The 15,305-nt window shown below is 41.0% G+C and overlaps 1 protein-coding gene across 2 annotated transcripts in view; it reads left to right on the plus strand.

The window, feature by feature from the left end:
* Positions 1-12,002, plus strand: part of c9orf72 (C9orf72-SMCR8 complex subunit) — a 31,075-nt gene extending 19,073 nt beyond the window's left edge. For both annotated transcript variants that reach the window (XM_061795013.1, XM_061795012.1), the window contains 2 exons: positions 188-297; positions 11,340-12,002. In XM_061795013.1, the coding sequence (XP_061650997.1) occupies positions 188-297; positions 11,340-11,526 (297 nt within the window). In that variant the 3' untranslated portion in view covers positions 11,527-12,002. The remainder of the gene's footprint in view (positions 1-187; positions 298-11,339) is intronic.
* The last annotated feature ends 3,303 nt before the right edge of the window (positions 12,003-15,305 follow it).

The following is a 15,305-nucleotide window of genomic DNA, read 5'->3' on the forward strand; positions in this document are numbered from 1 at the left end:
CTCAACCATACAAAACACATACAAAACAGGAAGATCCATTCCAAAGTCTGACAACGCATCTTCTGCACCATGATGAAATGCTTTTTTTTTTTTGACAATTGAAATACTTTTTCTTTATTATGCTTGCCGCAAGTGGATTTTTCTGTTTCCTCCACAAAAGCTTAATTTGATATTCTGTCATACCTAGGTATTCATGCTGAAGCCTGGCCTTTCCCTGCGGAGTGCCTATTTGGCTCAGTTCCTGTTGCTTCTCCACAGGAAGGCCCTCACACTGCTTAAGTACATCGAGGATGAAACGTAAGAGTTATTTACGAATTTCCAGTTTCCAAAATTATACCACTATAGCAGGATTCGAATTTGACTTTTCACTGACCTTACTTTGAAAGCACAATAAACAATAATATTCCAATTCACCACAGTTCACAACACAGCCTCGCTTTATTTTAAGCCCTTATTCTCATGTATGTTTTTCAGTAATATTTGTGTGCATACATGTGACAGAGGACCCTTTTGAATTTATGTTACCAGTAAAACTAAGGCAAAACTTTCACATTTCAAAGAAGAAAACTTTTGATGCCATATCCAGGAATTTCTGAGCTCGACGGGCAACCATTTCAGGGTTTACACCCCCGCTTGCCCAAAGTTAGCTGGGATAGACTTCAGTTCACCTGCAACACTAGTGAGGATAAGCGGGACAGAAAACGAATGGCTGAATTATAATGGAAAGACCATGACGGACTTTAGCACCTCCTACAAATCACAGGCGTGGCGAAGGTCTGTGCCCGACTGAGTGTTCTTGTATTACGTAAGCAATGTACACAAGTAAAGGCCTTTTCCCACTGCAGTTGGTTTTCACCGCGGGGCAGGTCGCCAGCCCTTCTCTTATTGGATGCGCCTTCTGATTTCACCGCGATGCCGCTCTTCAGTTGAACACTTTTCAGCTCGTGGCACATAATGGCAAACGGCCACCTTGCACGTTGCGGGGAAGACAAGACCCGATGCCGCCGAATTGAAGCTTCATATTTATAACCTCAATACTGTACGATGGTCAATGTGTTCTGTAATTCACATTAGTTCTCGTAGCTAACTAGCTGCCTTCTTCATCATTCCATGAGCCGCTAATCACAGCTTGGTTGTCATGCCGAGCTCGACGACACTTGCTCGAACCCGGACTGGATGTAGCTAGCTAGTCATTTGGGGGCCGAAGGCAAACATACAGCGGCTGAAATAAGTATTGAACACATCACCATTTTTCTCACAAAATATATTTCCAAAGGTGCTATTGACATGAAAATTTAATCAGATGTTCGGAACAACCCAAGTAATCCATACATACAAAGAAAGTAGAACAAATAAACTCAGAAATTAAGTTGTGTGTAATAATGTGACATGACACAGGGAAAAGGTATTGAACACGTCAACTGGTATTTGTTTAATATGTTGTATAATAGCCTTTGTTTGCAATGACAGCTTCAAGACTCCTCCTGTATGGAGAAACTTGTCGCATGCATTGCTCGGTGTGGTTTTGGCCCGTTCCTCCACACAAGCAGTCTTCAAATCTTGAAGATTCCGTAGGCTTCTTTTATGGACCTTGAGTTTCGATTGGATTCAAGTCAGGTGATTGGCTGCGCCATTCTTGCAGCTTTTCTTTTTTTTTCTTTGAAACCAATTGCGAGTTTCCTTGGCAATATGTTTTGGATCATTATCCTGATGAAATATCCACCCTCGTTTCATTTTCATCATCCTCATAGATGGCAGCAGATTTTTGTCAAGAATGTTTTGGTACATTTGCCCATTCATCCTTCCTTCAATAATGTGAAATTTACCAGTACTATTTGCTGAAAAGCAGCCCCACACCAACTTCACTGTTGGTATGGTGTTTTTAGGGTGATGTGCAGTGCCATTTCTCCTCAAAACGTGGTGTGCATTATGGCATCCAAAGTGTTCAGTTTTGCTCTCATCAGAACAGACTGTTTTCCCAGTATTTAACTGGCTTGTCCAAATGTTGTTCAGCAAACTTTAAACAAGCTTTGACATGCTTTTTCAGCAATTGGGGTCTTGCGTGATCAGTGTGCATACAGTCCATGGCGGTGGAGTGCATTACTCACTGTTTTCCTTGTGACAACAATACCTGCTAATTCCAGGTCTTTTTGAAGCTCTCCAAAGGTGGTCCTTGGCCCTTGGACAATTCTTCAATTATTCTTTGCACTCCTCTATCAGAAATCTTGCGATGAGCACTTGATCGAGGCAAATTTATGGTGGTATGGTTGGCTTTCCACTTACGTGTTATGGTCCCAACCGTGCTCACTGGAACGTTCAGAAGCTTAAGTATGCGCCTGTAACCAATGCCATCGTTATGTTTTGCAACAATTAGTTTGCGATGGTCTTGAGACAGCTCTTTGCTCTTACCTATCATGAGATGTGTCTTGATTCTCACCTAAGCAATGAGACCTTGTTGTAGGCCATCAATTAGGACTGAACCAGCTGATATTCATTTGCACTGACAAGGGGCTGGATTGCTGTTTGATTAGTGACAGATTTTAAGTATTGTCATGACTTTCCATGCCTTTTTGCACCTCCCTTTCTCATGTGTTCAATATTTTTCCATGTGTCATATCGCATTATTACACACAACTCAATATCTGATCTTATTTGTTCTACTTTCTTTGTATGTATGGATTGCTTGGGTTTTTCCCAGCATCTGGTGAAAAGTTTATGTCAATAGGACCTTTGGAAATATATTTGGTGAGGAAAATCGTGACGTGTTAAATACTTTTTCAGCTGCTGTAGTTACGGCCCCTCCGCCCCTCCTGTGTAATTTAGACCACTTTTTCCTGCTTTTGAAATCTGTTACAAACCGCTAAAGTTAGCCTAATATTTATTAAAAGGCACAGTCTCAGTTACGGGGTCTGTTTCTGTATTTAACACATACATAAGGTGCACCGTATTATTGGGCGCAGGCATGCTAAAACATACGGTACCATGCATGCATGCTAAAACTGGTTTTTAAAAAGGTAGCGGGAGCAAAACTGAGTTTGGTTGGACTTTATTGAAGTATTTAACAATATCCATCCATCCATTTTCTGAGCCGCTTCTCCTCACTAGGGTCACGGGCGTGCTGGAGCCTATCCCAGCTGTCATCGGGCAGGAGACGGGGTACACCCTGAACTGGTTGCCAGCCAATCGCAGGGCACATAGAACCAAACAACCATTCGCACTCACAGTCATGCCTACGGGCAATTTAGAGTCCCCAATTAATGCATGTTTTTGAGGATGTGGGAGGAAACCGGAGTGCCCGGAGAAAACCCACGCAGGCACGGGGAGAACATGCAAACTCCACACAGGCGGGGCCGGGGATTGAACCCGGGTCCTCAGAACTGTGAGGCAGACGCTCTAACCAGTCGACCACCGTGCCGCCAATTTAACAATATACTCACGTTTTTTTTTTTATCGATCCTCATCCACAAATCCATCAAAGTCCTCATCTTCTGTATCCGAAATGAACAGCTGGCCAAGTTCTCCAACAAACACGCTGGGTTCCCTCTCGTCATTGTCAGAGTCAGTCTCGTTGCCAGGGGGCTGTTCAGCAATGATGCCGGCTTTCGCGAAAGCTCGGACAACAGTCAGCAGATACCTTAGCCCAGGCATCCACAATCCATTCACATATGGTGGCGTAACTCACCCGGCGTTGCCTCCCAGTCTTAGTAAAGCTGTGTTTGCCATCTGTCATCCATCGCTCCCACGCCGCTCGCAACTTTACTTTGAACGCCCTGTTTACACCGATGTCCAGCGGTTGGAGTTCCTTCGTCAAGCCTCCCGGAATGATGGCAAGCTCCGAGTTCATTTGCTGCATTTGTTTTTTCACAGTGGCTGTGATATGGATTCGTTGATCTTGAATACTCTCGCGGCTGCTCGATTCCCATATTCCTCCGCGCAATTGACAGCTTGCAGTTTAAACTGTGCTTCGTAAGCGTGGCTCTTCATAGATGCCATTTTCGGGGGTCCTTAGCCAAACCGATGTTGTTTTGCACAATGCACACCCCGGTGCTATATACCTACTGGGGGCGTGGCTATATACCTCCTTCACGCGCGCCCTTCCCCCTTTAAATCTGCATGCTGTCCTCAGCCACGTCCGCTTTTCCTCTGTATAAACAGCGTGTCGGCAGGAAATGCTCCTAGTCAGTCAAGCGGAGCGCTCATCACACATTTATAGATGTTGGAACTTGGCGCACACATAAGGCGCGCCGCATTATAAGGCGCCCCGTCCATTTTGGAGAAAATTTAAGACTTTTAAGTGCGCCTTATGGTCGTGAAAATACGGTATTGTTATATTGCCTGTTTGCATGTGGTTATACAGTGTTTCTGTACCTATATTATTATTTATTTTGAGAGATATAAATGCTTCAAGTGCAATAGTAATTTTCGTTAGCTCGTCAATGGTGATTTTCATTCATTGTGTGTTAGCGTTGAGCTAGCGATTTGTTTGCTGCCATCGTATCGATTTCCAATCTCAAAGATTGGATTGGGACGCCCCTACTCTCTGGCATATATTCCTGAAGCTCTGTGAAAAATGAGTTCGACTAACAATATTCGATCGTTTCTTCTACTTCCTTTGTTACTGTAAGTGTGTATCTCATTGGATGCACCACACTGCCCCTCAGAGGTCAAGACGTGTCCAGCAGTTACTTTATGTAACCCATTGGTGAATAATAAATGGGTCAGTTTTTCCTCATACTGTTGCTAATTATTGTTCTCTGTTTGAGTAAAACCACTTGATTAAGCCTTTCCTAACATTCCATACTACAAAATTATGTATGATTATTGCTGAAATCGGATCGGACCGATATCAGTATTGGCTAAAACTCAAGGCGGCAATGTCGGTATCGGATCGGAAGTGAAAAAGTTGGAGCGGGACATCCCTAGTCTGAATTCCTCTTCCTCCAAACAAGAGGAACAACTACTTTTTTTAAAGTGAGAGGACTAGCCTATTAGAGCCAGAATTCTTTATTGTTGGTAGGTGATCAAATATTTATTTCACGCAATGAAATACAAAGACATTTTAATCTTTTTTTAAATGTGATTTTCTGGATTTTGTTTTAGATATTCTTTCTTTTACTGTTAACATAAACCTACAATTATAATTATAGACCCCTGATGTCTTTGTCAGTGGGTGAAATTACAAAATCGAAGAAGGATCAAATAATTGTTTTTTCCACTGTATACTTGTGAAAATCTAGTCCCGCTTGTGGACATTTTATTCAGTAAATAATGTTAGTTAGAAGTGAGTTGATTTATGACTGAGTGAGGTTTTTTTTCTACAGGGTATTTGGTGTGGTATTAACGCAAAATTTAATAAAGTGTGTCAAAGCTGTTTAAAGTCCAAGAGCAATGCTTTCATTGATTACAATCATCACTGAAACACCCTCATGCCTGATCATAAGGTCACCTGCTGACTTTTGATTGCTCCAGATCCAAACTGTGAAACCCTTCAAGTCGCTGCCTTCCAAAGCAATCGAAGAGCTTCTATTTCTCATCACATTGGTGTTCCTTTGGGGAAAAGGAGGCGCCGTCTTCCATCTCTTTAGTTGAACTTTCCTCAGTGGTTTGACACTGCCCTCCCTATTGTGCCCTAGTCATCTCTCCATCTGTGCTTAACTCACCCTCCTGTGTGTTCTCCAACCAAAGGCTGATCTTCCCACAGGCCAGCAATCACTTCTGGTTCATTAAATTTTCCCTCTGGTTGTTGAAGTCATTGGACTAAATAAAGAAGCTGAATCACCTTTGTGTACTTTAGCACCAATGCAATTACAATGAAGATTCTAATTCTATTTGTTACTCATTGAATTGTTACTTTTTTCAAGCAGCGCCACCAATCAACAGTAATCTGCTCTTGAGTCCAACTTTCACCATTATTTTAGAAGTTAACCACTGTTACTAATAACATCTTAAAACAATATACTCACTAATATATTTAATTACATGCAGTAGGAGTGAGAATGAAAGTCACTTCTTCACAGAATTTGACATTTCCAGTATATTCTATTTTTCAATTTTTTTTCTTATTATTGTCAATTTTTAGGGTTGGAGATTACTTTTGTTCAGTTTTCTCTTTTACTGGCAAAATCATTTGTCTGAGAAAAATAAATCTAAAAAAAAAAATAAAAAATAGAGGAGGACAAGATGAACAATATCGACTTTTAACTTATAGTTGAGTTACCCATACTCTACTGAGCAGACTGAAGAGAGATGTGGCTACAGTAATTTGACGGAGACAACTCACTTGTCCAGTGTCCAGTCTGTTCTTCTTTTCATAATAACGATATTGTATTGAGTTGCTAGGCTTTGCATGTTCATTCTGATTCTTTGCAATTTATCATATTTCTCCTCTTCTCCATCAGTGATACTTTTTTGTGGTGGCAGATGGTGTCACTAAAACACAAAAATCCAAATAAAAGGCTAAATTCACTAAATTCAAATCATCCTTTTGATGCTGGCGTTGCTGATTGTTTTGGATCCCACGGCTTCACGCTTTTCATCTAGCTCATTTGTTACTGATTATGCAACTGTTTTTGCTTGACTTAAAAGTGAACAAATAGTAAATAAATCTTTAGGTGGTAAGATAGAACCTCCCTTTAATCAAAGATTAAGGGCTCCAAGGCTCATAGGTTGAAGTTAGGTCTTTAGTTTAGTGGGAATACTGTCATACATTTTTGATTAAATGCAGGAAAAATAGCCAGTTTAATATTAGTGTATTCCATGTAAAGGACAAAATATGTTTGGTCTTCTGCTTACCATGATTACTTTCTGAACCACAAATTTGAAACTGTTTTATGAGACAGGAAAAGCAACTATCTACGGTGCTTGACATGAATGAGTACAACCCCTTTAAAAAAAATCTTTAAATCCAGTTAAAAGTGAACACAAGAACAATTTTCATATTTCTGATGATGAGATACACCTTTGGTTGAATTAGTGGGAATTACAGTGGACCCCTGATTACTCGTAGTTCGGCACCCAGACATTCACCTGTTTGTGGATTTTTTTTTTCAAAATTTTTTCCCAAAACGCTAATTAGCGGTTTATCCCCTCTTTTTTCATTTTTAGGGGTTTAAAAAAAAGAAAAGGAAAATTATAATGGGTGTCAATTATCCTTGGGATTTTCGCTAATCCGCAGTCCTGCGCCGTCCATATCCCTGTGAATAGTGGTGATCCAATGTGCATTATTTGAAATATTTTTAGTTTGCTAGCCTTTCACTGGTGTGTACTAGTGCTGGGGGGAAAAAATCGGCTACGTCAACCCCAAAAATTGGTCAACGCAAAAATTCTGCCTCGAAGCAATAATAATTATGATTAAAAGCATATTTGCACTCCCTGGAACCATATTTGTTTACTGTCCAGGTTTCTGCACGGACAGTTGTTGCAGGCGCACTCAACGTCATGACCTCCCAAACATGGCCGCCACGTAGGCACGTCTAGAGCCGTGGTCAATAATGTACTTATAGATGCATTCACCGTCATGATGTCCCAAACATGGCTGCCATTTTCTTTCGTTATTTTGTTTTAGCAAATTTGATGGTAGAGTAATCTAAATTCCATACCGGATCGGTCGTGGCCCGGGTTAATAACGTCCGCCACCGGCGCCGTCAACCTGCAGGGCGCTGTTGGAAATCCAGCTACTGTGGGTCGAAGTCAAAGTCAAAGGAGAAGAAGAAGAAGAGGTGGAAAGCGGGTTCTTCGGCAGAAAGAGAAGAGGAAAACACAGAGCCTAGAACTGAATGTGGGGACTTTGAATGTTGGGACTATGACAGGAAAATCTCGGGAGTTGGTTGACATGATGATTAGGAGAAAGGTTGATATATTGTGTGTCCAGGAGACCAGGTGGAAAGGCAGTAAGGCTAGAAGTTTAGGGGCAGGGTTTAAATTATTTTACCATGGTGTAGATGGGAAGAGAAATGGAGTCGGGGTTATTTTAAAAGAAGAGTTGGCTAAGAATGTCTTGGAGGTGAAAAGAGTATCAGATCGAGTGATGAGGCTGAAATTTGAAATTGAGGGTGTTATGTGTAATGTGATTAGTGGCTATGCCCCACAGGTAGGATGTGACCTAGAGGTGAAAGAGAAATTCTGGAAGGAGCTAGATGATGTAGTTCTGAGCATCCCAGACAGAGAGAGAGTCGTAATTGGTGCAGATTGTAATGGACATGTTGGTGAAGGTAATAAGGGTGATGAAGAAGTGATGGGTAAGTACGGTATCCAGGAAAGGAACTTGGAGGGACAGATGGTGGTAGACTTTGCAACAAGGATGCAAATGGCTGTAGTGAACACTTTTTTCCAGAAGAGGCACGAACATAGGGTGACCTACAAGAGCGGAGGTAGAAGCACACAGGTGGATTACATCTTGTGCAGACGATGTAATCTGACGGAGGTTACCAACTGTAAGGTAGTGGTAGGGGAGAGTGTGGCTAGACAGCATAGGATGGTGGTGTGTAAGATGACTCTGGTGGTGGGGAGGAAAATTAGGAAGACAAAGGCAGAGAAGAGAACCATGTGGTGGAAGCTGAGACAGGACGAGTTTTGTGCAGCTTTTCGGGAAGAGGTGATACAGGCTCTCGGTGGACGGGAAGAGCTTCCAGAAGACTGGACCACTGCAGCCAAGGTGATCAGAGAAGCAGGCAGGAGAGTACTTGGTGTATCTTCTGGCAGGAAAGGGGAGAAGGAGACTTGGTGGTGGAACCTCACAGTACAGGAAATCATACAAGGAAAACGGTTAGCTAAGAAGAAGTGGGACACTGAGAGGACCGAGGAGAGGCGAAAGGAATACATTGAGATGCGACACAGGGCAAAGGTAGAGGTGGCAAAGGCAAAACAAGAGGCATATGATGACATGTATGGCAGGCTGGACACTAAAGAAGGAGAAAAGGATCTATACAGGCTGGCCAGACAGAGGGATAGAGATGGGAAGGATGTGCAGCAGGTTAGGGTGATTAAGGATAGAGATGGAAATATGTTGACTGGTGCCAGCAGTGTGCTAGGTAGATGGAAAGAATACTTCGAGGAGTTGATGAATGAGGAAAATGAGAGAGAAGGGAGAGTAGAAGAGGCAAGTGTGGTGGACCAGGAAGTGGCAATGATTAGTAAGGGGGAAGTTAGAAAGGCATTAAAGAGAATGAAAAATGGAAAGGCAGTTGGTCCTGATGACATTCCTGTGGAGGTATGGAAGCATCTAGGAGAGGTGGCTGTGGAGTTTTTGACCAGCTTGTTCAATAGAATTCTAGTGCGTGAGAAGATGCCTGAGGAATGGAGGAAAAGTGTACTGGTGCCCATTTTTAAGAACAAAGGTGATGTGCAGAGCTGTGGCAACTATAGAGGAATAAAGTTGATGAGCCACACAATGAAGTTATGAGAAAGAGTAGTGGAGGCTAGACTCAGGACAGAAGTGAGTATTTGCGAGCAACAGTATGGTTTCATCCCTAGAAAGAGTACCACAGATGCATTATTTGCCTTGAGGATGTTGATGGAAAAGTACAGAGAAGGTCAGAAGGAGCTACATTGTGTCTTTGTAGATCTAGAAAAAGCCTATGACAGAGTACCAAGAGAGGAACTGTGGTACTGCATGCGGAAGTCTGGAGTGGCAGAGAAGTATGTTAGAATAATACAGGACATGTACGAGGGCAGCAGAACAGCGGTGAGGTGTGCTGTCGGTGTGACAGAAGAATTTAAGGTGGACGTGGGACTGCATCAGGGATCAGCCCTGAGCCCCTTCCTTTTTGCAGTGGTGATGGATAGGCTGACAGATGAGGTTAGACTGGAATCCCCGTGGACCATGATGTTTGCAGATGACATTGTGATCTGCAGTGAAAGCAGGGAGCAGCTGGAGGAACAGTTAGAAAGATGGAGGCATGCACTGGAAAGAAGAGGAATGAAGATTAGCCGAAGTAAAACAGAATATATGTGCATGAATGAGAGGGGTGGTGGGGGAAGAATGAGGCTACAGGGAGAAGAGATGGCAAGGGTAGAGGACTTTAAATACTTGGGGTCAACCGTCCAGAGCAATGGTGAGTGTGGTCAGGAAGTGAAGAAACGGGTCCAAGCAGGTTGGAACGGGTGGAGGAAGGTGTCAGGTGTGTTATGTGACAGAAGAGTCTCTGCTAGGATGAAGGGCAAAGTTTATAAAACAGTGGTGAGGCCAGCCATGATGTACGGATTAGAGACAGTGGCACTGAAGAGAAAACAGGAAGCAGAGCTGGAGGTGGCGGAAATGAAGATGTTGAGGTTCGCTCTCGGAGTGACCAGGTTGGATAAAATTAGAAATGAGCTCATCAGAGGGACAGCCAAGGTTCGATGTTTTGGAGACAAAGTTAGAGAGAGCAGACTTCAATGGTTTGGACACGTCCAGAGGAGAGAGAGTGAGTATATTGGTAGAAGGATGATGAGGATGGAGCTGCCAGGCAAGAGAGCTAGAGGAAGACCAAAGAGAAGGTTGATGGATGTCGTGAGGGAAGACATGATGGCAGTTGGTGTTCGAGAGGAGGATGCAGGAGATAGGCTCTCATGGAAAAGGATGACACGCTGTGGCGACCCCTAACGGGACAAGCCGAAAGGAAAAGAAGAAGATGGTAGAGTAATCTAAAAGTAATTAAAAGTAATCAAGTTACATTATTTTAATATTGTGGAACTTGGATTACATTACTACATTTTTAAACAGTTAACTATTAACTGTATCGGAATACATTTTTAAAGTAACCCTCCAAACCCTGTTAAAGAGCGATGATATCAGCCAAACATGATCATTGTAACTACAGCAAATGATGCTGGGAAACATTCCCCCACACACCGCAGTTTTTAATGACGTGATATGAAGCACCGACAACACGCAAACTGCATTACAACAGCTGCCTTGAACGATAGGCTACCCGCAGAGCTCATGTGGCCTGAACGGTATCTCTGGTAGCACATATCAATGCAGCTGTTTTCTGTGATGAATACTGATGAACACCTGCAGTCTATCCTGAGAATCTAAGAAAATATCCCAAAATGACAAAATGGCCTAAAAGCAAAGACAATTTTAACTTAGGATTTCTATCGGAACTGTTATTTTAACTTTTACTGAAAAGCACCATTTTTATTGATATTTTCATTTTTTTGCAGCATGTTCATGAGCCTGAAATGTAAGGTCAAGTCATTTTACAGGTGGCAAGATTGTTTATGTTAACTGCATTGTGAGGCAGCATGCATAAGTCATTGTGACATAGCAACTCATGTACACCTGCTGCCCAGCTACAGTATATGCTTAATACCGGTGTGTGACAAGTTTCTAACCATTGCCACTTCTCCCCTTACAGTCAAAAGGGGAAGAAGCCTTTCCGGTCCTTGCGCAATTTAAAGACCGACCTAGATCTGACGGTGGAAGGAGATCTGAACATTGTCATGGCCTTTGCTGAGAAGTTGAGAGCAGGACTACACTCATTTGTGTTTGGAAAGCCATTCTATACCAGCATGCAGGAAAGAGATGTTCTCATGAACTTTTGATTCCGTTCTGCATTTAATGTCTTGAAAGTTCTGTTTTTCGGGGGGGTTACAGGAATACATGCATGCTTTCTTTCCATTCTAACAGTTCCCATTCAGCCTTCATTTGCGTCCTCTTCTGTACAGGGACTCACTTCAAATCATAACTGTTTCTGTGAGCCTTTTTATTTTATTTCCCTAATCTGATTTTATAATGTGTTTTGAAAAGACAAATGTTGTTATATAGGCTATGGATAATATGCATGTATTTGATTATGGTGTTGAAATAGTTTGCTGCCAACCAGGATGTTGCAAGTGTATTTAAAATGCTATTTATTAAAAGTATCTGCTATTTTATTCCCTGTGTGAAGCAAATATCAAAGTTGGCCTTTAACGAATTTTGGTGTACAGATTAGATGTTTTTGTTTAAAATGATTAATGACTGTCCGTTGAATGTGGATGTTACAAATCCATTGACATTATTAAAGTGTTTAGTGTAATCCCAAAGCCTGGCGATTTAATCAAAGATAAAGGCAAAAACACTAAATGGAACTGGTCACAATCCCTCTTCAATGTGCATGACATGGATTTGCTCTCATTATTCTTTTTCTCAGCAAGAATGCAACTATTTGTTATTAGGATAAACCTTATTTACTTTGTGGTTTGAATCACCCTAACAAACATTCTTTCAGATATGTGTTGATAAGTTTCATTGTATTTCCACAGTTAACACAATTATTAAGAATATGTAGGGTACATGTAATGCATATTGACTTAGAGTTTGTACTGTTTCACAGCATGTCTCAGAGAGGGTAATTTTTAGTGGTGACGGAAGGGTATATGAGGTGATAACAGAAGCTCCTAGTCAGTGTCATTTTACAAGACCTAATTAAACCCCTTTTTCAAAGATAATCTGAGGAATCTAATGTATTGTTGCTTTAATTAAGAACAATATATATACAGTGTTTTTTTTTCCAAAGGTTCCCCCCACCCCACCCTTAATAAAAAACAATCGTCAGGCAACAATGCCCACTCTGACCTGTTTGGATGCCCGGGGTCACTGATCTGTTCACCCCTCCCCCCTTTGCGCGCCACTGGCATGGCACTAAGACTCATACAGAACAGTATTATTATCTACAGCAATGATTCCCAACCAGTGACAAAACTTGAATGGCACTCTGTGGCGTACCCCGCCTCTCGCCTGAAGATAGCTGGGATAGGTTCCAGCACGCCCGCGACCCTAGTGAGGATAAGCGGTGTAGAAAATGGATGGATGGACAAGAGTACAGCAACAGCAAAGAGTATTTAGAATTCGGAAACAAGCAGAACATTTTAAATACACAAATCTTGCAAGCACAAATGCAGAAAAAAAACGAGATCGTTATTGCAATAATTGGGGCTTTTTTAAAATCCTATTCTTATGTTAAGGATGACATTGTTAAATATTTCAAGTATTGCCTTGTCTTGATGCTAAATCACTATGATGCCCTTGTATGATATCTATCTCTCTTCTACAGTGGGTAACTTCACAAGAGGGTGCAAATTCCCCATACAAACGGCAATGATTGACACTATTACACAATAGACAATCATTTCACATAGCAATTTTGTTTTTTTTGGGCAGCCGCACATAATGCACAGGCCAGAAATTGCCAATGAGTTCACCTTAGAGTGCCATGAGAGATCATCACCTGTACCTTAGAAAATTATCCAATTTCATTTCATTGGCCTGAAAAATATTTATTAAGAACAAATAGTCTTTGTTTAACTATCTATGCCAGCGATGTATAGTAACGGGCAGAACAATTAAATGCACTTACTCTAGATAGCCAAAGGTACATAATTAACCTGTGTATCCACATTTTTGTGTTGTTTTGGTTTTTGATGTAGGACTTGGTAGAGGCACCTGTGAGTAAGACATTTTATTAGAACAGCTCAGCTAACTTTCTCCATTATTTGTACTTTCCCACCCTTTTTTAGCATTTACAGCATTTTAGCTGTGACATTTTTGGGGAGAGAATATCAGCTGTTGTTTTTGTGTCTGCATCTTAACTTTCTGCTTTACTTGTACTTTCCACCCTTTATTTATTTATTATAATTATTTTTTTTTTTTTTTAGAAAAACCTATTCTGGAGCTTTGACTTGGTTACGTCAAAAAGCTCCTCCATGGGAGAGAGGCTGGGGGAGTGATTTCTGAGCGCTATTTTGATGGAGTTGTACTGTAAACGGCAAGGGGGAAATGGAGCACGCCATAATTGTGGTGTCCCACTATCCCGAACTTTGGGCCAATACTAAAATATTATACCGAGATGTCTCTGCAGGAGGCTTTCAAACTCCATTTCAGAGCTCCTAGCTCAGCCTGAAATACACCTCAATGCGCTCTTCTGGAAAATAGAAAGCTCACGAATGAGTTTAATTCCGAGATGCTACCGTAAAATTAGTATGGGATATTCCCATTCCTTTTTTTTTTTTTTTTTTTGCTCCTGCGTCACCTCCTCCACCTCCCTAAAATAAGCAAAGTAGGGCTTTCATTTCCAACAATGACAAATACATATTGCCGAGTGGCGGTCCATTCAAGGGGGAAAGCCTCCTGACTTCCTTCGAAGCTGGTACGTCATTATGGGATGGCTTCTACCTCGTTGCCGTCGTTGCGCTTTGACGCGGGGACCTTTCACACTGGGCAAGGGGAGTATCTGATGATGATTATTATTATTATCAGAATAAAAGTGGAGGATCTTTTATATTTTAGGACCGATCTTAATGATCAACACTTTGTTATAGCTGTGGTGCTCTACAAATATAGCAGTTTGTGGTGGGCCATGAAATTTGCTCTAATTTAAAATACTGTATGTGCCTTGACTCAAAGTTCGGAAAACACTGAACTGGCAGTACGTTGGCTTGATTGCTAGCTATTTTAATGCAAGTAGAAACATCTATTAAAAAGAATCATAAAGGTGTGATTAGTTGCAATACAGTAAAATCTGCTTTATGTGTGTTGTAAGTACATGGTCAAAATGCTCACATTTTCTTGTTAATACCGGATTTCAATATCTTAATTATTTATGTTGATGGATCAAAACGTGTTTGCATTAAAGTTCAGAACAAGGTAATTTGACTACATTTTTGTATCTCATATTCAATAGATAGATGCTTTTTTTAATCCAATAAGGGGAAATTAAATAATAATATATCTTTGCAGTTCTTAATATAAGCAAAGGGAGAACAATCCAAAAGTTACAGTGCTTTTAGTATAATAAGAATCCTTGTTTACGTGGGATGTTTTGTACCTCTGCACAGATACAACCCGTTTCTCATAAGAAGGATTAGTTTGTACAACCAGAGGAGTGATAAAGTTATGGTAATAAAGAAGTTAATCTTTTTCTTCAAGCGTGGCTTTGAAAATATCAAGACGTTAATGGTTGATGAGTTTTTTTTTCTTTTCAAGGTTGGAAACTCAGTTTTAAAGTTTTTCTGAGATTTTGATTCTGACAAAGTGTAGTACATCTCTGACCCAGCGGAAGATAGAGACCAACCATTGTTAGTTAATTAGCACAAATGTCAATAAACTGTGATAATTTTACTTGAAAAAAAAAAATACACATTTAATTATTATAATACACAGACATGCACCCAAGAGGTTCATCTTATGGCAAACTGTGGATCACTTTCTTTAATCTGTGATGCTGTATAAATATTATTATGTTGAATATATATATTTTTGTTTAATTAGAATAATTTTTTGTCCCTCAAGGGTTCCCACTCCAATGTATACTTTGTGTTGCACACCACACAGAGAAACAGAT

This window comes from Phyllopteryx taeniolatus, chromosome 13 (assembly GCF_024500385.1).
Source record: "Phyllopteryx taeniolatus isolate TA_2022b chromosome 13, UOR_Ptae_1.2, whole genome shotgun sequence".
NCBI classification, from domain to species: Eukaryota; Metazoa; Chordata; class Actinopteri; order Syngnathiformes; family Syngnathidae; genus Phyllopteryx; species Phyllopteryx taeniolatus.